Source organism: Hydra viridissima, unplaced genomic scaffold (genome assembly GCF_058129835.1).
Source record: "Hydra viridissima isolate aposymbiotic clone 2 unplaced genomic scaffold, HvirCarnegie_v1 scaffold_1, whole genome shotgun sequence".
Taxonomy (NCBI): Eukaryota; Metazoa; Cnidaria; class Hydrozoa; order Anthoathecata; family Hydridae; genus Hydra; species Hydra viridissima.
Window position 1 is genome coordinate 9,331,737 of NW_028324300.1, and position 24,894 is coordinate 9,356,630.

A 24,894-nucleotide genomic window follows, 5' to 3' on the forward strand; every position below is an offset into this window, starting at 1 on the left:
TACCTTTAAGATAATAACACTCGTGGTAGCCACGAGTTAAGTAACCGCTAAAAGTTAAGTAACCGCTAAAAGTTAAGATGTATTTTCCATAAAAATTAACTGTAAACTAAAATTGAATTTTAAAGACATAATCCTTAGTACCAAAACAAAAGAACAAACCTAGGCGCCTTGAAACATTTTTTTCTAATTTAAATATACATGTTTCAATCGAGACACATTCTTGTATTTACAATCGAGATACACATTCCTTTCTACTACAGTGCTTATCTGTAAAAAATAGTTTAGACATTTTAAAGTAAAAGTATGATGATTCTCAATGTGCAAATTTTAGAGGAATATTCACAATGAAGAAACCGTGAAGGAAATTCTCTTGAGGAATATTTTTATATAATCAAGCACAAAAGATAAATTTATAGCAGTTCTGATTTATATTGTTGTTAACAAGGAGATGGTAACAGCAATTAAAATCAGAATTCTGTCCTGCAAATTATAATAAACTAAAACGTTTCCCCGGATTTGACAAAAAAGTGGTAGTAACTTCTATATTTATATGTAAATATAAAAAGATATACATCTTTTGGACCCCCTTCGTAAAATTTTTCTGATATAAAACATCCACCATCAATTATGGCTCGGGGTGGGATAACAGCAGTAGGATCTTATGGATTTGAGATTTTTGGGAAGAGCGTGAAGGTTAAAACAGCAAAATACATTGAAGTTCTAGAGGCTACTGTTAAAACCCACATGCAGTTGAGTGGTTGTATAACCTTTCAGCATGAGTCAGCATTACATCATATAGCAAAAGTGACAAAAAAATAGTTTGTCAACAATGGAGTAGAAATTCTACCCAACTTGCCTTCGACCTTGCCAAATCTCAATGTTATCGAAAATTGCTGGAACATTTTTAAACGCAAAGCTGCAGCCCACCACCCAATCTCTGAGACAAAGCTGCTGAGTCAAGTTGGGACAACGGAAATATCTTACAGCATACCATCATGTATAGCCGCTTTTTTTAAAAAACAATTATTATCAACGAAACGAAATTTAATAAATAAATTACTTCCAATGAAAAAATTGTTTTGATCCTACGCAAATCACATTATAAAAAACATGCCCTTTTCCGAATTTTTACAACAAACCAAACAAACTGGACAGACATTTTGATCTAGAACTTTCTATTTAAGTTTGATGGAAGATGGCGAGGTTGCTACCAGAGATAAAACAACCGAGTTACGGTTTTCAAAGTCGTATGTTATTTGTTCGACTTTGAAAGCCGTCAGTTTGGCGAAGTTTCTTAAATTAAACGAAGTCGAAATCCGTTAAACTTCGAAAAAAAATTAATTAAACGGTTATCAAAGCCGTGAAAAGTTGTAGCTTTAACTCTTAATCGACTTTGAAAACCTTTAAAAGTCGTTAAACTTAATTAAAACGATATTGAAAGCCGCAAAAACTTGTAAATCAAATTTTTACGGTTATGAAAATTGTATAAATTTGTTTACATTATATTTAACGAATTTGAAAAACTTATAACTTTGTGTATGTTATTAAACACGATTTAAACATTGTAAAATATCAAACAAATACGCCAAAGAGCCATCGCTTGCTGGTTTGGCAGTAATTACCTGAAGGACTACAAGGGAGATAAGGCCTGATGAAAAATGCAATGGATAGAGCACTGACACCCATTGTTGATCTTGTGGATAGGTGTGCTTCTCTGAGGGACAAAGAAATTAGAAAGAACAGTGTCACTGGAGTAGGTCCTTTCATGGTTGAGCTCATATTAGAACTCGAGTGACGATGCCCAAGAGGAGGATGTGACATCATGCCTTATGCTGTAGGCTGCCTGCTATGGTGTCAGGGATGCGATTTTTGACAAGTTGAAAGACAGTCATCCTACAACAGTAGACTGGATGTCAAAACAGCAAGGTGCAATCAATGTCTTAACTGAGATCACCCATGAGCTTCTTGAAGATGATGGTGAGACTGAATTCTGGAAGGCAGCAGCAGAGGTAATAGCTATTAAGTATAATATCAAATAAATTTATTAAATATTAGCTAAATTTGCTTCTACTAATCTTAATGCAATAGAACAAACAATGTCATAAAAATTTTAATTTGAGGATTCGCCCCCCCCCACCCCGTATGACATCCGGGAGGGAGGGGGCTGGTCAAAGTTAAACTAACTTTTTAAAAATTATTTGAATTTAAACAACTTTAGATTAAAGTAAGCAAAGTTATACGAAGTTCACTAAACATTTAGCTTCTTTCCTTGCTTTTAGACTGTGTCCAGCCAATTCAGGTAAATAAATGTTACAGCTGAGGGTCCTGCGATTACCGTCGAGTGGGCAAAATTCAGAGAAACAACTGTGATAGAGTTGAAGGTTGATGTCCTTGACTGGTGGAGTACACATTGCAGAGGGATGCCCATTTTTGGCAGGACTTGCACGGGAGTATTATTGCCTGCCAGCCTCAAGTGCCTCATGTGAGGCGTCCTTTAGTGAAGCTGGACAGATGTTCCACGAAAAGAGTTGCAGTTTGTCTCTAAAAACTACTGAGAAGTTGGTCTTTATCAACGAGAACTTCAATCTGTTAAACTCTTTTGTATCAGTTTGGGAATACCGCTCCATGGAAGAGCAAATGGCAGCTAGATCTGCTCCAAACAGAGATCAAAATGATGATGATAATGATGATGATGATGATGATGATGATGATGATGATGATGATGATGATGATGATGATGATGATGATGATGATGATGATGATGATGATGATGATGATGATGATGATACCGCTAAATTAAAAATGAAACGGAGACCTATCTCCAGGATTGTTGAACTGGAATATAATAAATATTCTCTACTAGAGTAGCATGCTTGGATTATTTCAGATTAGATAATCGATAATATGAAAATAATTTTTTCACATGTTTAAGTAATTGGATTTTTAAAATCTGGAATGATTATTAAGTAAAAGCAAAGGTCTTAGCATATCTTTTGTATATTCTTTTTTCTGTAATGTTATTGTAGTGTATACTTCAAATTTTTATTATTTAGATATTAGAACTTAGAAGGGAACTAATTGCTAGCATGTACCAAACCAGTTATCACTTCACATTACTTTATAATGTGAAGATGATGTGAAGGCTTCACATTAATTTATAATGTGAAGTGATTACTGGTTTGTTGTATGAAACTGAACATAGGTAGCATCTCATTGATTGTGATTTTTCCAAATCTAAGGGATAGAGTAGGAGTCTAGGAGAATAGAAGGGAAGAGTATAATGGTACTAGTTAGGCCACATACAAGTTCAACTTAATGCACTCGTTTCATTTACTCAAACGATTTCGAAGACAGTTAAATTTTTGAAAGCCGTTAGAAATTTTAAACAATTTTAAAACACGCCTTTTTCGAATTTACATAACTTTTTACGATTTTGAAAACCGCGAAAATATACTTTATTTGAACTAATACGATTTTGAAAACCGCCAAATTAAATTTTATACAACTTTTTACGGTTTTGAAAACCGCGAAAATATTTTTTATTCGAAGTAATACAATTTTGAAAACAGTTTAAATAAATTTCATACAACTTTTAACGATTTCGAAACACGTTCACACACGACTTTTTGCGACGTCGACTTCGAAACACACCGACCTCGATTGTTTTATCTCTAGTTGCTACTAGATTAATTACTGCTAACAGACCCAATACAATACGAATCTCCAACTGATGAGCTAATTTTTATTGGAAATTTATAGAAAATCAGGTCATTAGAGGAATTAGTGGTCCAGTAGTTATTAATTGTGTATCTTACTGTGTACAATCATTACTACTAATTTTTTTTTTTTCTTATATAAAATAAAAAATAATAAACCCCCTCGCAAATCCCCCGGGTTATAAATAAAAAAGAAACTCTGTTGGTTAATAAAAAAGCAATGATGATATTGGTTAACCAATAGGGGGTAAATAATTAAAAATAATTTTAAAAGATTTTTTAATTCCTAATTATTTTAATGTGATTAAATGTTTGCTAAGGTTAAGTTCATCTACAAATGATAAATGCAAGTTTGTTTAGGTTAACACTTTTTAGTATCTGTTTGCAACATCTGAATGCAGTTCTGTAAACGTCAGTACGAAACATTGTCTTTCTGTAGCATCTAATTTTTTGAGTAGCTTTATAATATTGCATGAAGATTAAGCATTCAAATAAAGGAAAACATTAAGCATAATATAAGATGCCGTTTTTCCGAAAAAATAATTATTAAATAAGTAATGTAATTATTTTGTTGAACCGCCCAGTTGCAATTTTCAGTATAAAATAAAAAATTTTGAGCTTTATCTAACAAATTGATTCTTAAATAAATTGATTCCTAAATAAATTGATTTTTAAAAAAATTGATTCTTAAATAAATTGATTCCTAAATAAATTGATTCTTAAAAAAATTGATTCTTAAATAAATTGATTCCTAAATAAATTGATTCTTAAATAAATTGATTCCTAAATAAATTGATTCTTAAAAAAATTGATTCTTAAATAAATTGATTCCTAAATAAATTGATTCTTAAAAAAATTGATTCTTAAATAAATTGATTCCTAAATAAATTGATTCTTAAAAAAATTGATTCTTAAATAAATTGATTCCTAAATAAATTGATTCTTAAAAAAATTGATTCTTAAAAAAATTGATTCTTAAATAAATTGATTCTTAAATAAAGTCATTCTTAAAGAAAAAAGTGTTGTTTTTATTTTTTCTTCATTAAAAAATTCATTAGAGGATTCTTCATTAGAAAAAAAAGAAGACTAACATTTTGAAAACCGAAAAGAATATCAGAAGGTAAAGGTGGTACTCCCCCATTAATTCTAACTTTTAATCTTTATTTGTACAAAGCTCGCTATCAATTTTTTATATATGGAAATTTTATTTAAACTAACTTTTTAAAAGAAAAATGAAAGTTGCATTTTTTGATGCTAAGTCAGCATAACTTGTCTAAAACCTTACCTTTACTAAAAACAAGGATATCTGGAGTAAAATTTGTACTAAATACACTGTTTTTTGCTATATGGTAGCAAAAGAGTTGCTCCAGGGCACAAGCTAAAATAGTTGTCAAATGTTGGGTAAATCCAAAATGGCAGGATTAAATTGATTTATTGACTGTCTGTCATTTATTGACTGTCTGACAAACTACATTCAAACCAACTTATTCTTTAAAGTTTATAGTTCTATTTCCAGCCCTCATAGATATATTAATAAACACACTGTGAAAATTTGAGAACAAAAGCTTTAATAAAACTGTAGATATTTTACGTTTTCGTAAGTAAAGCATATTAAAATTTGAAAGTCTTAAAAATCACGTTTAAAAAAAATTTTTTTTAAAAGTGTTTTTTTTTTAATAAAAAGTTGCTAAAAACAACCATCAGCATAACAGTTCACATCATCATTCTCCTTCTCGAAATCTTCTAGAAGTAATGGATAAATAAGCTGTTTATGCGTTGCTATGGAGTTGCTATGGAGTAAGAAATTGGATTAACCACAATATATATATATATTTTAATTTTAAAGCATATAATAGTAAAAATATAATATGGATTTTGTACTTCAATGTTTAAAATAACAAAATTCAAAAGAAAATTTTTTTTTTTCGATTTTTAAAGGGGGTGTACAACCTTAAAAAAGTCATGCAGTAAAAAAGCATTTAAAAATATGTGCGTAACTAAACACATATTTTTGTTCACTTTAAGCTTTTGCCTTTTGGTTTTCCATTGATAACGAATAGTAATGAATAAAGTACAAACGTCAATATTAGTTGACTATAAGTTGAATATAAAAAAAGAAGTTGAATATAAAACAATTTATAGATTAAGACAGAAAGTTGTAAGATTTCACACAAAAATATTCAATATCTTACATACCTTCCAATTTTATACCCTTTAAGAAATTGCTCATTAGTGCAATTGGAATTAGTGTAATTAGCATTAGTGCTGTTTAATTAAATTCATTAAACTTACATAACAATGTATAATTACAAAAAAAAAGTTCGTATCAAATAATCATGTAAATGGTAGGGAACGTATTAAGTTAAAGCAACAGCATATGGCGGACATTGCTTTTTAAAGCGAGGTTTTTTGATTATTTCAAGTAGAAGGTAAGATTATTGTCCTAAATCAAAAAGGAGACTCTTATACTCTGTACTGTCATAAAAATACAAGCAGCTTTTTAACCAATTCAAGAAATTATGAAATTTAAGTGAAAAGTCAAAGGAATCTGTGTGCTTACCATTGTTCCAAAGTAGTGTTGTGCGAAACTAAGATTTTAAGTTCGAAACGATTCAAAACGAAACTAAGCCACTTTCGTTCGAATTCGATTCGATTCGAAAGTACGCTGCACTGATATTGAAGTTTGGTATTTAAATAGTAATAATTTATAGTGTGTGACAAAACACAGAACAGAAACTAAACATTATGCATTTTATATTCAATAACCAATCATAATGCAATTTTATAATGTAAACAAAATACTAAGCAACACAGACTAGACTCTAGAGTCAAATAAAAGTGAATGAAATCAAATGAGACTAGTATCATACAATACAATTACAATGTGTAATAATTCATGTTAAAAAAAATCAAGTCAAGTACTTGCAATGCAGTGCATAGAATAAAGACTAGGACTAGTATTATATTTACAGTTATAGTTTAACAGATAATACAATACAAGTAAAAGTACAATGCTATAATGAATGCAAATGCTATACAGTTATGTAAAGTAGTAGTACATGCATAGGCAATTGTTCCAGAGAGTCCGAGACCTTAATCTGCAGTGTACTGTACTGACTGTGGCTGACAGGGCAGTCTGGCTTCGGTACGCTACTGCTATGTGCTATACTACAAATTTTCGTGAATAAAAGTTAGTTCAGCCACATGTAGATTACATCGCCTTCTTGTAACAATGTTACCAGACATCGAGTTCAATCTCTCCGAATTTACAGAAGTTGCTGGAATAGCCAATAGTGCCCTCGCTATTCTTGAGAGTTTCGACAGACGGTGATGATTAACTTTCCACCAATCAAGTACATTGGCGTTCCTTCCAATAGGAGGTTCAATCATATACATTCTGACCTCCTCTTGGACAGAAGCTGCATCATCAATTGGCAGCATCCTATTCGCAGTTGCTGTTGTAAGCATGCTGTCGAAGTCATCCCATAAACTACTTGGCTTAGAGGCTACAGCTGATGTCCGACCAGGACCTGAACCAGGACCAGCACTTCCAAAAGCAGGAGCGGGAGCACCAGCACTAGCAGATGTTCCTACAAAGTATTATATAATATAAATAGCTGTAAAACTAAAATAGCAAACAGAAATGAAAAACCAAGCATTATTGTATTATTATTCATCTGTAATTATGTTAAATCACAATGCAGTAAATCTGAAAGTTAAATCTGAACTGCAGGCCATTACCATTACCATCAAGTCTTAATCTGTGTTAATCACGTAAGACAAAACGTAATAGTTTTGGAATTGTATCTTGAATTAAGTTCGTGTCATGATCGTTCAAGGCACAATGTCCACCTCCACCATCACCAGTACCGCCACGAGATCGGAATTCCTTAGAGTACTGATGAAGACTGTCTACAACAGTAGCTTGCTGTTGTTCAGAGAAGAAGATGGATTTGTAGCGTGGATCAAGAAATGTACATGCTGCATCAGGCAAAGCTGATATGAATTGCGGAAATCGTTGGTCTAGTTTTAACTTTAATTTTCGAGCAATAAGTACACCACAACCCTTATGTGAAGGATCATTGATGAATCGCTGCAATTGCTGATTTAAGCCATGCAAAGCCGGAATTTTCATAGAAAACGTTGGGTAGCTCTTGCCACATAATTCTCTACTTGCTTGTTCAAATGGAGCAAGAATTGTGTGATAGCCTTCAGCAAGCTTCCATTCTGCATTAGTCAAATTATCAATTTTTTCACTTATTACTAGCTCTGCAGATATAGCATCTTTTTCTTCGCATATTCTCTTCAGCATAAAGTAATCCGAGTTCCATCTTGTAGCAACATTGATTATCAGTTCTCGTTCTGCCTTTCCTAATCGCTTCTGCTCTCTGTGCAAATTCTGTGTAGCCTGGCAGCTATGGTGATAATGTGACACAATACGACGGCTTTTGGAAAGGACAGTCTGCATTCCATCAATTTCACTCACGGCATCATTGATGGTTAATTGTAAAGTGTGATCAAAACAAGAAAAATCATAAAATGATTGTGAGAGATTCATGGCGCTTTTCATATTACTGCCATTATCACGCAACGCATAAATTGTAACAGTCCGAGGAAGCTCCCAATTATCAATAGTCTTTTCTAAAGATTCAAGAATGCTTTCGCCGGTATGTTCTCCTGGAAACGGCTTGTTTTCTAATGCAAATGTCTTTAGCTAAAATTCAGGGCTTACATATGACAGACAGAAATAAATAAATGGATCTTGAGCCCTCGAAGTCCACAGGTCAGTCGTGAATGAATATGAAGGAATATCTTCAAAATTTCGGTATATTTAATTAACGGTTTTCTGTTTTACACTACAATATAACTCAGGTACAACTGATCTTGAAAACGTAGTTTTGCTTGGCACCAGATATTGTGGTTCCATTAATTTCATCAGTTCTTTGAATCCTCTGCCTTCTACAACGTCGTAGGGCAACATGTCTAGAGCAAGCATGCGACCAACCGAATTCGTTACAGCGATAGCATTTGGATGACTTGACGACCAATGTGCTTTCTTATTAAAAAGGTCATCAACTTTACTTTGCTTCTTATTTTCGTTTTTCAGTTCTTGTTCTGCAAGTTTTCTTTTACGATTCTCTTCATTTCTCGCTACACACTCTTTATGCGCTTTCGGATGAGCAGCACGTAAGTGAGCATAAAGACCTGTTGTTGCTCCAGTTAGACACTGAACAGGTAACTTGTATGTTCCTATTTTGCAAATGCCTATAATCCTATTGCCATTCGTTTTTTGTCTACTAAAAAATTCCCAGACAATACTTCGACAATTACCATCGTTACTATCCGCCATTGTGGTACTGTATAACTTTTTTCTTTCACTTTTAAACGATAAAATTCGATTAACTCTGGGTTCGCTTCGAAACAAAGATACTATACTTCGAAAATTCGAATTGTTCAAAACTAAAAAAAAAGTTCGATTCGAAACAAAACTAAAAGTCAGTTTCGAATTCGCAATCGAAGTTTCGAATTTCGCACATCACTATTCCAAAGGTAGAAGAGTCGTCTGAAAACATGATATTGTTGATTTCAATAAATTAAACTCATATTTAAATTCTTATTTAGATTTCAAGTTTTTGATAATCGTTAAAGACCACTGTGTGAGATTTTTTTTTTTCCTAGAGTCGAACTTTCTTTTCTTTCATTTTTTTGTTCTTTTAACTATCAATCTACGTCCATTTTGTACTTCTTTACAAAGCTATAATATAAATAACTGCGAAATTTCAATTTAAAATATTTTTTTGCAGGAATAACAACAACTAAAACTGAGATCAAAGTGGAGATAGAATAAGCCGGAGTATTGCCCCAGTAAATGTTGGACGTCCTTAGACGTCCAGTGGACGAACAAAACTGGTCCAATTGTCCAAGTTTGGACAATTGGACTAGTTTTTTTTCATCCACCGGACGTCTAAGGACGTCCAATGTTTACTGGGGCAGACCCTTTTTTTAGTTTTTAACGATAAGCTATAGACACAGACTTAAAAATAAACAAAATAGTGTTATTTAATGCGCTGAATAAATAAATGTTTGAAAAAGCATCAAGTTTAGTTGATACTTTTTAAATAAAGATTTAAAGCGTCAATGTGAGCCCAGGCAATCTCATTAGGCAGCAATCAACACTTTAAAACTAGACATGCAGATACGAGTATTATGCAGAAACAAACATGCCGCTAGTTTTATTGCTTTTATCACGCATTATATTTATACATTTTTTTATAGTAAGAAAACTTTTAAAAACTTGCAAGTTTAACAAACATCTTTGTTTAATGTCCTTCAAAGTGTTAGTTACTAAGCACAAAGGCTTTTATCACGCATTATATTTATACATTTTTTTATAGTAAGAAAATTTTTAAAAACTTGCAAATTTAATAAACTTCTTTGTTTAATGTCCTTATTTCTGTTTTCCTGGGTCTCCGCGGAATACATTCTAATAGAAAATTTTGCTGCACTCGCAATTTGATGTTTATGAAAAAATATTTACTGACGGGGGGGGGGGGGGGGGTTGGAGAGGGGAGGGGGCATATAAATTTAGCTATACTTGTTAACATGCAGTTTTGCCATCGATGAACAGTGTTTGTGAAGTTTGATTTTATTTGCACACACACATGCAGAAACAATTCAGCTTTTTTCCAGCGTTATTCTAATCCTGGGGCCAATGCCATAAACATAAAAAACGAAGTTTTTTCCGTAAAACACGAAGCTTTTACCGTAAAAAGCGAAGAAAAAAAAGTCCATTGCTATAAACATTCAAATAATTCCGTTTTTAAGATAAAAACTTCCCTATTAAATCCAATGCTATAAACAAACAAGGGAATCGCTTTTTCAGATAAAAAATGCGTTTTTTCGAAAAAAAACTTCAGATAGATTTTTGATCTCTATTTTAGATATTTTCTTCGTGATTTTTAGCGGCCATTCATGGAACAACGTAGGCGCTTCAAAATCATTGAACATTCTTTGTTTGTGTTTTTATGTAGTTATTCTATAGATAAAACTGAAAAGGATTTTGGTAACTCCATAATAAACTAATTACTTAAAATCTGCATTTATTCAGTTTTTTCAGTTCCTTGCTGTGTTTCGTTAACAAAGCAAGCATGTATTTAACATTCCATGCTTATTTATGTAGGTTTTCGATAGTAATTTTGGTTAAACAAATTTTTCATAATGTTTGACTAAAGAAAAGTATAAATAGTCCACAAATATGCCATATAATACACAAATACACAACAAAATAAAATGCTGTCTAAAGAACTTAAAATGTTACTAGCAATAAAGATCAGAGAAAATAAAGAGGTTCTTCTTGGGAAGCTTAGTATGTTTTAATCAGCAAAACTATTTAAATAAAAATATGTATAATTACATTATATTTTGTATGTGTATATATATATATATATATATATATATATAAAATATATGTGTGTGTGTGTGTGTATTTACAAATGTTATAGTATAAGTATGTAATATATGGTGTATATTAACATAATATAACTATGTAATCAATCAATCATATATTTCTAAATAAAGATTTTACATTCAAGTTTACATACAAATAGTTATAAACTAATGTGAAGTAAACCACCAATAGTGCTAATGATATATAACAAGGGTAATAATAATGGCAATTTAATCATTATATTCAAAAACAGTAGCAACAGCAACAGCAGAGATATATTACAATATATAAAATTAACAATGGTAACATAATGTAATGTATAGTATATATATATATATATATATATATATATATATATATATATATATATATATATATATATAATATAGGTAAGCTTTTTTAGGTATGATTCTAATTATAAAATAATATAATATTATAGAATATATAGTGGAATATTTAGACAGCACAGCCTACTTAATAACTAATAGAATTTATTAAGTAGGCCTAATTAATAAAATTAAAAAAAAAATTGTTGTTATCAATAACGCATTACGTATAAAAAAAAGTGCGTGAATTTTAGTGACGTATACGTTTTATGCCTTATAGCAATGGCCGAAAAAAATACAAACAGCGATAAATTCTTCGAGTTTACGCATTTTTTTACGTAAAAATAATTTACTAAAAAAATTGCGTTTTTACGAAAGATTTTTTACGAGTTGTTTATAGCATTGGCCCCTGTTGTAGAATCTAATTGAGTAAATTTGAGCATGGAACCTTTTAGAATAATTTTAAACTCGTTGAGTTGCTAGTCAAAATGCAACAATTGTAACGGTAATATTTTTTTTGTAGTTTTCGTTGTCTTTTTTTAGTAAAAAAAAGGAACAGAAACAAAAGATAAAAGCAGTTATCTTTATATTCGTACAGTTAAGCTTTCATACTTTTCTGTAATATTTTGTACTTTTTTACTTAGTGGTTTAAATTTGATAATAAAATGAAAAAAATTCCCATATTTCGGTGGTTTAAATCTGTGAACATATAAACAAAATATAACTTGTCATTTTGTAAATGTTGAATTTTTTAAAAAGCGGATGGACAGGGGTTTTTTTTGTCCCAATTTACCCCAACACATTTTTTTTTGAGAGTGCTATTTTTAAATATTCTTTCTATTTTTTCTATTTCTTATGTTTGTTTTCTATGATGTTTCAATACAAAAAAGAAACTATTTTTTTACGTTTTATTTTTTCTTTCAACAAAACATGTTTTTTAAGTTTCTTTTTTTGGCCAGTCATACCATAATATAGATGTAAATGTCTGTATATGACGTAATGTATTTTAATAGGTATTCTCAAAATAAAAACCAATCCAATTTTACAACAAAAACTCAGAATGATTCACTCAAATTTTCTTCGGTTCTTTTAACTTAACACCATCTCCGATTCTTCTTTTTACTACTTTTTATATTCTCACTGCATTAGTTCGATAATCTGCTACTTTAGTTCGATAATCTGCTACTTTAGTTCGGTAGCTTTCTTCTTTAGTTTGATAGTTTCTTCTCTTATTAGAACTTTTCTTCGGCGAAATAATCTCAACATATCTCTATTTCTTGAAATGTATATTAATGCATTTAATCCAGAATTCAGTTGGGTCGGAGCAAGACTCCAAAAAACTAAGGCTTTAGCAGTGGGTATCGATGTCATATTTTCCATTGCCATCACTATAGCAATATAATACTGAGCCATTACTGAGGGGGAGTATGAAATAACAAGTGCTATTGAAATCATAATAATGGTGTGAGTTAGTCGTTTATCAAAGTTACTTTTTCGCGATTTACTACGAGATAAAGTTCTTAGTATTTTTTTAGCATCAACAAGTAGTGAGATGTTTATGGTGGTGACAATCAATAAAGCAATTAACTCAAAACTCGCATTACCCAAGAAAAAAAGGCTTTTACGATGTAGGTCATTAGAAGTTACAACAAGCGCATACCACAGGCCAAAAACAAAACTCATCACAAAAATAGAAACAATACTTAACATAAGATGAAGCTCTTTAAAGTTTCTGTTTTTATGCAACACTGTTATAAATCTATCTACAGCAATTAAAAGTACGAATCCAGCCGATGTTGTAGGCAAAAACATCACCAAGAAACCTCGAATTGAAAATACAATGCACCCAATTTTAGACGACTTTAATATAAAGAAAATCTGTAGCGGAAGTTGTACCAAGCCGATAACTAAATCTACTGTGGATAGAGCTAGAACAAGTCTATCGTTTCGGGTGAAGGCTTTCTTTCTTTTGCATAGATTAAGTCCAATAATTAACACCAAGTTAGAGATAGAGATGAATGTGCTATTAAACCCATAGATAATCACCAACACCTTACTGAAATTAGCTCCAACAACGTTAAAGGCATTATTTTGACAAACTATATCCTGTGGGGTCAGCATTGTGTATCAAGGCTGCGGTCAATAAGTAAGCCAGAATGGGAAAGTGGTTGAAATAGCAAATAAAAATATTTCATTTGCTCAATCTTTGTTGCGAGTTATATTTTAAGCTGTCGATCACTACGTAGAAAAAGAACTCTTCTTAGCTTTGAATCAACTAATGCCGTTAGAGATGCTCTGACATTTTTACCAGTAAATCCATTTTCATTTTTAATGACTCGAAGCTTTTATTTAACTTTGACATGAAAATTTTTCTTGCTTTTGTTATCTTTTCAAACTGTCTGCACTTCGTAAACAACTCATGCTTGGTTTCATAATGGCGCAGCTACAAAAATAAATTAGAAAGCAAATAAGTAAAATAAAATTATTTAAATTGTTTTACGATGGATTTTTTTTACTGTTTATTCATAAGAGCTAGGTTTATTAAAAACATCAGGCATGTGACGTTGATCAATGAACTTGCTTTGTGTATGTAAAATATTAAAATGTGATAAAATTTTAATATAATAAAAAGTCATTAAACAAAAAAGGTAACTGTGAGTCGCAGTCTGTGACTAGGATTTAAAAGAGATCATAAAACCAATAACACTTACTTCAGAAGCGTTGATAAAGATTAAAAACAGACCAAAGTTGTGGAAACAATGTTAATGAAATATGATCTTGAAAGAGACACTTTTCAACAGAAAAGTTCAACTACTAATTCAAAGGATACCTGTGTATATTTTGGTAAATGATCTTATTTATCTGTTTTATTCAAAAGCAATTGAAAGAATATAATTACTAATAATGATTCTGATTTTAATGACGTTAAATTAAAAACGTCGAACTGTTTTCCTTTAACCAAACAAAGACGATATTTTTAGATTTGGGTTAGAAACCTCTCACTCAAATTACACTGCTCTACATACAACTTTACACAAAAAATAAATAACGATAAGAAAATAAATTGTAAACATTTACAATAATTTAACAGGAAAAGGTTTATTGCGTTTTATTGCTTTATCAATATAAATAAAGAGTAAACAAATTTTAATGAACCACAAAAGCGTATGATAATCATCAATATTTGAATTGAAATTGCAAAAGCTTTGTGAGATGTATTTACCAACAATATTAGACTATGGATGCTCTTAAGTGCAGTATATAAAACGGGTTGCAATTTATTTTTATCAATGATTGTTTATTGGAACGAGAGAATTGGTAATGAAGTTGATTTGTGTTCAGAGTTTTAGTTTATTTGCATTGTAGTAGATAAACTTTGGTTAAATAAATAATATTTTGATTAGAAAAAGATTGCACAATAATTAAATGTTCTTCAAAATCTTGGTTCTTATCTACTTTATTCGCTGGGAATACCCACCACAAGCTTTGGTCTAAGAAGGGGTTTAAAGCTTGATTTACACCATCAAAACTTCTTTTTTTGGTACCATTCTTTTTTTATAAATTTGATAGAAGAATGTCTATGCGAAGAATGATGTGCGAAGATTGTGTGATAAGTTCTTATGATAAGTAAAGCTAAAATATTTTTTTCACAAACTCACGTTGCTTTTTAATCCTTCATTTTTGTTTGCATTTCAATTTTTTATTTTGTGAATCATAATTTAACAGATGATTTTTAAAAAATCACGGCCATTGAAATGAAAAGTGTTGATGGTGGTTTAGGTGTTGGGAGACGTGTTTTGTTGCCAGCTTTTTGCCAATCAAGTTAAGAAAGATACCAAATCAAGTTAAGAAAGATACCAAATCAAGTTAAGAAAGATACCAAATCAAGTTAAGAAAGATACCAAATCAAGTTAAGATACCAAATAAACGAGTATAACAAGCGATGAGAAATTTTTCTTACAAAAGTAAGATGTTATGTAGTGAGAATCTCTTCAGAATAAGACTCACTCTTTTATATCAATGCATGTGATTTTTCCCCGTTTATCAATAAGTGTGAACCGAGCTCTAAGGATTCTGCAGCTCTTTTAGCGCAAATAAAGAATTCACTGTGATTTTGTTGTAACCTATAATTATCAAATCATAACACAGAGTTGTGTAAATTAACAGTTGTATTTGTGGTTGTTTTTCTTATTGTATTTTCTTATAAATCACCCAACTCAAACCACGCTAATTTTGTCCCTCCACTTAAAAAATAGTTTCGACAACCCTTTCAATTGTTCAAAGGTTCTTTTAATGGTCTATTACGCCATCCGTTTTATAGCTAAAAATTAAAAAAGCTGGAAAAAGTGTTTTGCTCTGTCTTACTTTAAAACAGCAAAGAGCATGCGTTAAAATAGTTGCAGGGCTATTATTTAAAAAAAAAAACTCACCGTCGGAGAGCTTACAGCAAATCAATTAACTGAGAACAAAAACATGTTTCGCCCAAAATAAGCGTGAGATCCTGTCGGACAATATTTTTTATGTAGGTTTAAAAAACTACTACTAGTTTAAGCGAATGGCTTACGCACTAAAACCGTGAATAAAACACGTATTTGTGAAGCTAATAAACTTTTTAATATTTTTCAAAATAAGCATACGAAAGCAGATTAAAAATTAAAGGACTACAATCGATTGACGAATTTTTTATACATGGGGTTCCTTAAATACTATCGTTTACCTTGTGTACTTGTTAAATTAATTGCTCTCAGAGACAACGAAAAGAACTAAAAGTTTTTTTTTTTAATATATTTTTAGGTTTTTAGAGCATGCTCCATCTTCTGAAAGCTGTATGTTGTACTACGTGGGTGCAAATTTTTAAATATAAAGCTATATAAATTCAAAGTGGTTTAATTGGTTTAATGTTATGTATGGCTAAAAATACACTTACAAGTAATGATCATAAAGTAAAAATCATAAATAGAAAGGTTGTATTAGTTTTATAGAGTGTATATGCTCTATAAAGGAATAAAAATAGTACATCTGTACATGTCTGTATCTTAAGTTAAATAAGATACACACATGTAAACGTGTGCTTCTATTAAACAGAATAAATCTTTAAGTTAAATAAATTTTTAATTGAACAAATTTCTTGTAAAGTGATTTGCTTACAACAGTTTATATTTTATATTACAGTACTTTTTCTTGTAAAATGATTTGCTTACAACAGTTTATATTTTATATTACAGTATTTAAATCTATTTATATTTTTCTCCTTTATGATGTTAGAATGTTTATATAGTCTGTGTCACAATTTAGTAATCAAACATTGCATATTGATGAATTATTTAATACTTAAATGTTAATGAGAAAACACAATACTATGTAATTTAGTTGTTTTTCTTATTGAGTATAATATATTTTGTTATCTTTATTTCCCTAGTCACCATATTAAAAAAAAATAAAATGGACGCAATAAGAAAGAAGATGGCGACTCTTCGAAAAAATTTAGAAGACTCAGAGAAAGCAGCACAAGAAGCTGAAGAGGAGTTAAATGCAGTCAATCGTAAAGCTGACGAGGTAACATTTTGTTTCATGACTTTTTTTTTCAATCTATAGATAAAATAAAATATTGTAAGTATCTCTGTATACTATAGCTGTTCTATTGATTTAATATACTGTAACCAAGTATAGTTTGAATAGAAAAAATGATATAAATTGAATAAATTATGATTGTAATACATTTTAAAAAACTAATTTTATCTTAACAAATTTCCCTAATTTATTAAAAGCTTATTTTGAAATTTACTTTTAATTAGGTTGAAGAAAAACTTGAAGAACTCCTGAAAGTTAAAAGTTCAATTGAAGATGAGCTCGATGCAGCTGATGAAAAAGAGAAAACTTTAAAACTTAAGCTTGCTGAAGCTGAAAAAAATCAAGATGAAGGTCTCAGGGTAAAAAAAGAATTAGAACACCGGGGTATGTCTGGTAGCACACAGTTAAATCGTCTCGAAAATGAATTGAATGAGTTGCTTGATCGAAATGAAAAAGTAACAGAAAAATTAGAACAAGTATGTATTTGACTGAATCTAAATTGAATCAGATTTTTTTTTCTTCATTTATAAACTATTTTTATGTATTTCATGTATAGATAACTATGTAATGTATTTCATGTATAGATAACTACAGAAATAGCTGATTTGGAAGCAAAGCAAGATACTGAAGAAGAGAGATGTGCAGAACTTGATCGGTAACATAAAAATGTTTTTATTGTGGTTAGATTTTTTATTATTGGCAGATTTTTTGTTTAGTTTGATACCATCCAGATGTTTGTTCTATCAGGGTTTGTTATTCAGAGACTGTTGTTTTAAATTTTGAGAAAAGAAAAAAAATTTTGTTAAAAGAAAAAAGACTTAGAGCCAGTTAACTAATTATTTAAAAATAAGTATGAAAAATTACCATGTTATAATTTAGACAGGTGGTCACAAAATTGGCAAATATTTTCAAGTTTGGTAAAGTTGACTTTTACAGAATTTAAAAGTACCATTTTTTAAACATCAAAGCTAAAAGCAGAGGCATGCCTTCAGCCTAGATGTAAAAATATATATATATAGTTAATATAGACACAGAGAAAAATGTTAAATAAATTTGAAATTTAAAGCACAATAACTTCTAAAAAGTCATACACTTTTTTTGCTTTTTGTTTCTATCACCTGTAGTCGTGTAAGGGAATTAGAACCAGAAATGATTCAAGTTGGCAATATGTTGAGAAGTTTAAAAATCAATGAAAGTAAAGCAACAGCTCGTATGGAAAATTCTGATGAAAAGTTGGAAAAGATGAATGCTAAACTTGAGGAGGTGAATTTAATATTTTTATAGTTATAATTTTTCAGTTTTAATTTTATAGTTACAATTTTATAGTTATAATTCTATAATTATAACTTTATAGTTATAATTTTTTAGTTATAATTTTATAGTTATAATTTTGTAATTATAATTTTATATAATTCTTGTTTCCTTTAGATTTTGACTTGAATTTTTTAATAGTTTTTCATGCTTTGTGGTACTAATAGTTTGAAACAATTATATTAATCAATAAAAGTATTTAAATATTAAAATTTAAATTATTTGATACTTTTAATTGTATTTTAAGTATTTATTGTAATAATGTAAATAATTTTTCTGTACTCATCTTGAAAATAACTTTTCTGAGTTTCCTTCATTAGATGGAAGAAAGGGCCCAGAAAACTTTAGCACGAGAAGAGGATCTTGAAGAAAAAATGTCTCACTTAGAAGGTAATTATTTTAAAAATATCTTTTTTAAACTTTTAATGAAAACAAAAGTATATTTAATACAAAATGTATATTTAAGTATCTATGCATTAAAAATGTATATTTAAGTATCTATGCATTATCTATGCACTATCTATGAAATACAAAAAGTATATTTAAGTATCTATGCATTAAGATTCCTTTAAGTTTTCCAAATCAAAAGTGTCAAACTAATCATCAAACTAATCATCAAACTAATTTATCAAACTAATCATCAAACTAATTGCCTTTAAAGAGGTTACAAATAAAGGTGTTTAGTTTGTAGAAATTGATTTAGATCAGCAACATGCTTGTATTTATGTATTGAGTCGGGAAGAAAGTTCTTTTGCACTTGTGCCATTAAAAATGGATCACATTAGAACATTGGAAGTTCTATGGTTTTCTATAATGTTCTAACTCAGCAATTCCACCAGTGAGGTTGAACACAACATATGCCAAAACAGTATTACCCAACCCACTTGCCAAATTTGGTTTCAATATTTTCTTTTCAATAACTTCCAACTCAAGGTTCATCTAACTGAAGTTGATTCCGGAGCAGTGCGCAAACTAATAGAGGAGGATTAAAGATTCAGTAGCCACTGAATACCACCACACTCTGATGTTCTCACACATCAGTGCTGCACTGTCTTCATTAATTGGAAAAGGTTCTAAAGTTAGTGACTTGGGTTCCCCATAGTCTGACACAACATGAAAAGGGCATGCGGTTGGAGATCTGCACATTCTTGCTCTCAAAATGAAATGCTTTGACTGGTTAAATCACTTAATCGCTGGCAATAAGAAGTTGGTACTTTATGTAAACTACACAGAAAAGCATTAGTGGGTTGAGACTGAAGAGTGGGCAGAGCCAGAGCCCAAAACAGATTCTCACCAAAAGAAGATCATGCTCTCAGTGTGGTGGAATGTAAATGGCATCATGAATTTTGAGCCTTTTCCTCCCAACACCACCATAATGGCTGACTACTGTCAAAAATTGAAAAACTCAGTCAGAGAGTCACTCAAATGCAGATTTGTTTTCTGCAGGATAATGTGCAGTAACACATAGCAGCACTCAGCTTATAGAAATGGGGTGGGAGATCTTACCCCACCCACCATACTCTCCAGACATTGTTCTATATAATCACCTTTTTCATGCCCTACAGTTTCATATGTCAGAGAAGAGCTTTGATGATGCCTGCCAACTTGATGCAGACATTTGTAATTTCTTCGAGATACACCAGGTAGCTTCTACCAAGATGGCTTCTGCTCCTTGCTTATTAATTGGAGAATTGTTGATAATAGTAATGGCGATTATATTGTAGATTGATTGTTTTTATTCAGAGGAGTGTAATAGATAAAATTATTTTATGAAAATGCAAAAAAACTTTCTTTCCAACTCAATTAGAGCAATTTTGTACTGAGTAAGTTAGCACACCTTAACAACAACAAAAAGTTCAGAAATTGTGTTGTCTTCTAAGATTACTTTAGTGTGATTTTCAAGAAAGGGCTCTCAACCTGTCAATCCTTAATATGTCTGGACCTGGTGAGTTTTCCTGTGTTGAGTCAAATTAAGCCGCAGGTTCCACTCCTGGTGCTGCCCTTCCGTCAATTTTTTTAAGTTACTTCCCCCGGAATCCAAAAACATCAAGTTTGAAGATACTTATCATTTCCATATAGTTGCATTATTAAACTCATTTTATTTTTATTTTGAAAATTGTTGAAAATTTGATCTGATTTTGAATTAAGTTTGATTTTGAATCAATTTGATTTGATTTTGAATCAAAATTGTTGAAAATTTGATTTGATTTTAATCCAAGTTACCAAGAAAAAGAAGAAAAAAAAAAGATAAGGTTCGTCACTTAAACCTTAAACTGATTGAACAGAAAGGGTTCATCATTTAGAATACCGTTTTTCTAAAATGCTTCTATGAGCTGCTTTTATGCTGTATTTACTCAGTGTATTTTTTTAAGCAAAACCTTAATTAAAATTTTATTTGACAACAATATTTTTTTCTAATAGGTGTTTTACAAGAAGCTAAAGATGAATATACAAGGGTGAAGGCAGAATTAGACGCGGCACTTCAAGAATTATCCGAACTGTAGGTTCACCAGCTAACTTTATTAAATGTTTTTCAGATTATGTGATTAATAAATAGTAAGATGTAGTAATATTGATAATATATATTGGAAATTTTTTCTTTTCCCTCGGAGTGTAATGATTTTTATTTTTATATTTAGTAACTTGTTTTTAGTGAGATTTATTGGAGAAATTAAAAATTAACTATCTGTACTTAATTTTAAATATACGCGATATGCATTATAGCAAAAATATGATGTGAGCAGTGTCAAAAACAACTAGTTCGATAGCGTGCTGGAATCTTTTTTACTTTTGCTTTTTTATGTCTTTATTCTCTTCACTGTTAATTTGTTTAAATCTAAAAGCAGAGTTTATGTTAGTTTAATATATATTAAACATTAGAAACATGTATTTATACTTTGATTTATGCGTCAAGTAGTGACGTAATTCTATAAATTTATACTTGAAACTCACTTTTTCACAATTTATGCGTGAAATATCGAAAAAAAATTTTTCTTCTCTTGTAAGTATAAAAGAGGTCTAGACTTCTTTATACGAATTGTACGATACCTTTTTTATGGACAAAGAAGAAAAAAAACAGGAAAAAAAGGTAAGTAATGACCACCTGACAGACATTTTGGATATAAGTTCATTTAAAAACTGTTTACTTTTTGTATTTTCTGCTGTTCTTCGCTTAAAAGCTTGTTCAATGATCCACCTTTTATTTCCGTGTCAAGAATAAAATATTTTAATGAGAATTTTATTTTTGCTGTTAAGTATAAAAATTTTTTTTGGACTGTTGTACTATGCGTCGCTCTGATAATAAAAAAGGAAATAGCCTAATAACTAAAGAACTGTTCAACATATTGAGGTAATTTTTTTCACAAAACATCAATTATGAGATATTGTTCGTGTATACATAAAAAGTCCGGTCTTTTTTAGAACGGCTTTCATTCCGGTTTTTTAGCAGTTTTATCCGGACTTTTGATTAAAAAGATAAAAAACCGACAGTTTTGGACATTTAAAAATCTAAATCTGATATAAAAATTTATCTTTTTTAGGGGTGACAGACATTTTTTATCTCCTTTTTTTTTGTCATGAAAATAGAAGCATTTTATTATGAATAAAAGTAAAATAACTCCAGGATTTCCATTCCCTTCAATTGCAGAACAAAGGTTCTGATGCTAAATTAGGTTTTTAACAATGTGTAGCTACGAAAATAACCGTTTTTTAAAAGTCGTTTATCAATTACAGCTGCATGGTTTAATGGTACTTTCTTGATTTCTTTTCTTAATACGATTACTTAATTACTTTTTGACTTCCTAAAATATTTAAGAACAAACAAACAAATTTAAAAACAACGTTTCATAATAAATAGCATAGTTGAAGATAAACTATCATAGAAATTATTTATCAAATTCTAATTCTAATAACTATACGTTCAAGAAAAAACTATTCACTGTAATAAAAGATAATTGAAATAAATTTAAGGAAAACATAAATATAAGGCAAAGTTGAGTCAATTTGAAGCTAATTGACGCGATTCTTCTTCAAACTTAAAAGTTTGGGATTCTTATGTTTTAACTTTTCTGACAATTTTTTATTTTTGCAAACATACAAAAAACATACTGTTGATTAAGTGAATTATGAAATTATTAATAATTATGAAAAATAGATTAACTACAACCAGCATTTTTTCTATATGTGTCATTAATAAAATTAAATGATAACATTAAATATTAGGGGTGGGAGTTAAGGTAAGCTTTAGTCTAACTAAAATTAGCCAACTAACTTTTTAGTCTAATTAAATTTAGTCAACTAACTTTTTAGCGTAACTAAAACAAGCTGACTAACTTTTTAGTCTAACTAAATTTAGTCGACTAACTTTTTAGTCTAACTAAAATTGGTCGACTAAAATGAGATTTAGTGCTAAAAAAAAAAAAAAAAAAAGAGTAACCTATATCATGAAATTATTTGAACATAATATGAATTGTGACAAATAAAGCAATTTAAAGATATTTATTGTTTTTAAGAAATTTAAAATACCTAATATAATTTGTGACAATTAGGTAATTAAAATGTTTTGTTTGTACCTAGTATTGCCCCAAATTTTCTTTTATTGAATTAAATAAAAATTGGTTCTTTAGCTGATCAACTCCGTCAAAAACAGCTGATATTTTATACCGAAAACATAATTAGTTATTAGCATTTTGATAATAATTTGTAAAAGAAAAACAAAATTGAGAGTTTAACAAGATATATGTTCAATTACACAATATAGAAATAATAATAATAAAAGAAATTGCCTGATTGTTTCAATCTTATTATTGTCACTGTAAATATCTGCGTTATTATGTGTGTATAACAAAATAAATTACGTATTATTACCTCAAAAAATCATTCCAGGTATTACATAAAGTAAATCCAAAAATGCTTCTTCACATAACAGACCTTTCAAAAACATCGCACCATTTTTTTTTTATAAATTGATTTCACATGTGTTTTGTAATTTGTAATTCACTTTAATTAGAAATTGGAAAAATCCAGATCTGAACCGCTTTTTATTGAAATTTAAAACAAGTACTTAATAATAACGGGGGACCAATTAGATGAGTTTTATAACAAAATTCCAGGTGTCTATGTCGCAAACCTTTCTCCAAAATTCTGAAAAACTCTGAAAATCGAACCTTAAAATAGATGCCCTGTAGATAAAAATTGTAACTTACAGCAGTTTTTAATTAAAACATGGGGCTCAAACCATTTCACAACTAATGCATAACAAAATTTTTAAAATGTATTTTTTGGGTAACAGTAACAATATATTTTTCGCAAATTACAAATTTAGTCGACTAAATATAGTTTGACTAAAAATTTAGTTGACTAAATTCAGTTGGACTACAAAGTTAGTTGACTAATATTAGTTACGCTAAAATGTCAGTCGACTAACTTTAGTAATACTGAAAATGTAGTCGACTAATTTTAGTTACGCTAAAAGGTTAGTCAACTAAATTTAGTTAGACTAAAAAGTTAGTCGGCTAATTTTAGTTAGACTAAAAAGTTAGTCAACTAAATTTAGTTACGGTTTTTTTAGTTAAGTTAGTTACAATTTTTAGTTTTGGTCACAACACTATTAAATATCTAAATTTAAAGAAACACGAGGCTTTCTCCAATATATTTTTTTTCCGTCCTCATTACTTTTATACGGCTTTGCATTAATTAATGGTAAAATAATGTCCGTTTGAAACCTATTTTCTGAAGAAAGTAATTTTAAAACCTAAGTAAATTATAACATCAAAACTATCCTTCTCTATTTCTCCCCAGGTTCAATCGGTTCGCTTGAAAATTTAAAGATTTCACATTAAACAATTTTCAGGAATGACATCAAAAATTTGGAACGCTTCACGAATTTGCGTGTCATCCTTGCGCAGGGGCCATGCTAATCTTCTCTGTATCGTTCCAATTTTAATATATGTGTTGCCGAAGCAGACACGTCTTCTATACAGTGCGACTTGAATAGCCGTTGTCGCAACTATATATTACTTCTACGCTTGTGGTGCTTTAAAATAAAACAAAAAAATTGAAAACGATTCACCATTGAATAATCTTACTCGTATAGCTTATGAGGTCGTATTTTATCGTTATAATTTTTTTAATATTTATTTTCGTAGTCCTTCTTCATTTTTACATTATTTCGGGTAAGATTTTTTTAAAATAATCATGACTTTCGCTTATTAAGTTAAACCATAAATATAAACGAAAAAATAATTTATTGAGGACATTTTTTTGAAGTACTCGTTTAGCGATTTTTTTTACTTGCGACCACGACAGATAAGAAAACGTTTTTTCTGCACAACATAACACTATAAAATCACAATAAAAATTGTTTGGGAAAAATTGCTGTTGTTTCATTTTTGAGTTAAATTTTCTAGAAACAAATCATTTTGCTAGCGTTAACGAGAAATTAAGGTGTTTAAAAAAGGTGTTTGAATAACATAATTCCAACTAAACTTTAGTTAATTTTTTTAAATTTAAATTCTTAACATTT

At 29.9% G+C, this 24,894-nt stretch overlaps 5 protein-coding genes and 1 non-coding gene across 6 annotated transcripts in view; 2 read left to right on the plus strand and 4 right to left on the minus strand.

Moving 5' to 3' along the window:
- LOC149893253 (mucosa-associated lymphoid tissue lymphoma translocation protein 1-like) overlaps positions 1-24,894 on the minus strand; it is a 109,186-nt gene that overhangs the window by 43,999 nt on the left and 40,293 nt on the right. The window lies entirely within an intron of this gene.
- LOC149893256 (uncharacterized) lies at positions 1,245-3,709 on the plus strand. The gene is made up of 2 exons (XM_090083909.1): positions 1,245-2,009; positions 2,280-3,709. The coding sequence occupies exon 2, from the start codon at positions 2,386-2,388 to the stop codon at positions 2,866-2,868; it is 483 nt and encodes a 160-aa protein (XP_089940035.1). The 5' UTR covers positions 1,245-2,009; positions 2,280-2,385; the 3' UTR covers positions 2,869-3,709.
- On the minus strand, positions 7,483-8,028 carry LOC145190910 (E3 SUMO-protein ligase ZBED1-like). Its single transcript, XM_090076809.1, has one exon. The coding sequence runs from the start codon at positions 8,026-8,028 to the stop codon at positions 7,483-7,485; it is 546 nt and encodes a 181-aa protein (XP_089932935.1).
- On the minus strand, positions 12,336-14,380 carry LOC149893257 (uncharacterized). The gene is made up of 2 exons (XM_090100401.1): positions 14,201-14,380; positions 12,336-13,932 (listed from the first exon to the last, which is right to left on the minus strand). Exon 2 carries the CDS (start codon positions 13,608-13,610, stop codon positions 12,672-12,674), a length of 939 nt encoding a protein of 312 aa, XP_089956527.1. The 5' UTR covers positions 13,611-13,932; positions 14,201-14,380; the 3' UTR covers positions 12,336-12,671.
- LOC145188005 (tropomyosin-1-like) lies at positions 16,119-21,322 on the plus strand. Its single transcript, XM_090100412.1, has 6 exons — positions 16,119-17,045; positions 17,285-17,536; positions 17,645-17,715; positions 18,185-18,323; positions 18,692-18,761; positions 20,793-21,322. The coding sequence occupies exons 1-6, from the start codon at positions 16,932-16,934 to the stop codon at positions 20,873-20,875; spliced, it is 729 nt and encodes a 242-aa protein (XP_089956538.1). The 5' UTR covers positions 16,119-16,931; the 3' UTR covers positions 20,876-21,322.
- LOC145188433 (U6 spliceosomal RNA) lies at positions 24,233-24,339 on the minus strand. The gene has a single exon (XR_013847069.2). It is a non-coding gene; the product is annotated as a U6 spliceosomal RNA (small nuclear RNA).

Coding starts and splice junctions, on each gene's coding strand:
- LOC149893256 (XM_090083909.1), top strand. CDS start 2,386: ATGTCCTTGACTGGTGGAGTACACATTGCAGAGGGATGCCCATTTTTG.
- LOC145190910 (XM_090076809.1), bottom strand. CDS start 8,028: ATGCTGAAGAGAATATGCGAAGAAAAAGATGCTATATCTGCAGAGCTA.
- LOC149893257 (XM_090100401.1), bottom strand. CDS start 13,610: ATGCTGACCCCACAGGATATAGTTTGTCAAAATAATGCCTTTAACGTT.
- LOC145188005 (XM_090100412.1), top strand. CDS start 16,932: ATGGACGCAATAAGAAAGAAGATGGCGACTCTTCGAAAAAATTTAGAA. Junction 17,537..17,644: donor TAACAGAAAAATTAGAACAA/GTATGTATTTGA, acceptor TTTCATGTATAG/ATAACTACAGAAATAGCTGA. Junction 17,716..18,184: donor AGATGTGCAGAACTTGATCG/GTAACATAAAAA, acceptor TATCACCTGTAG/TCGTGTAAGGGAATTAGAAC.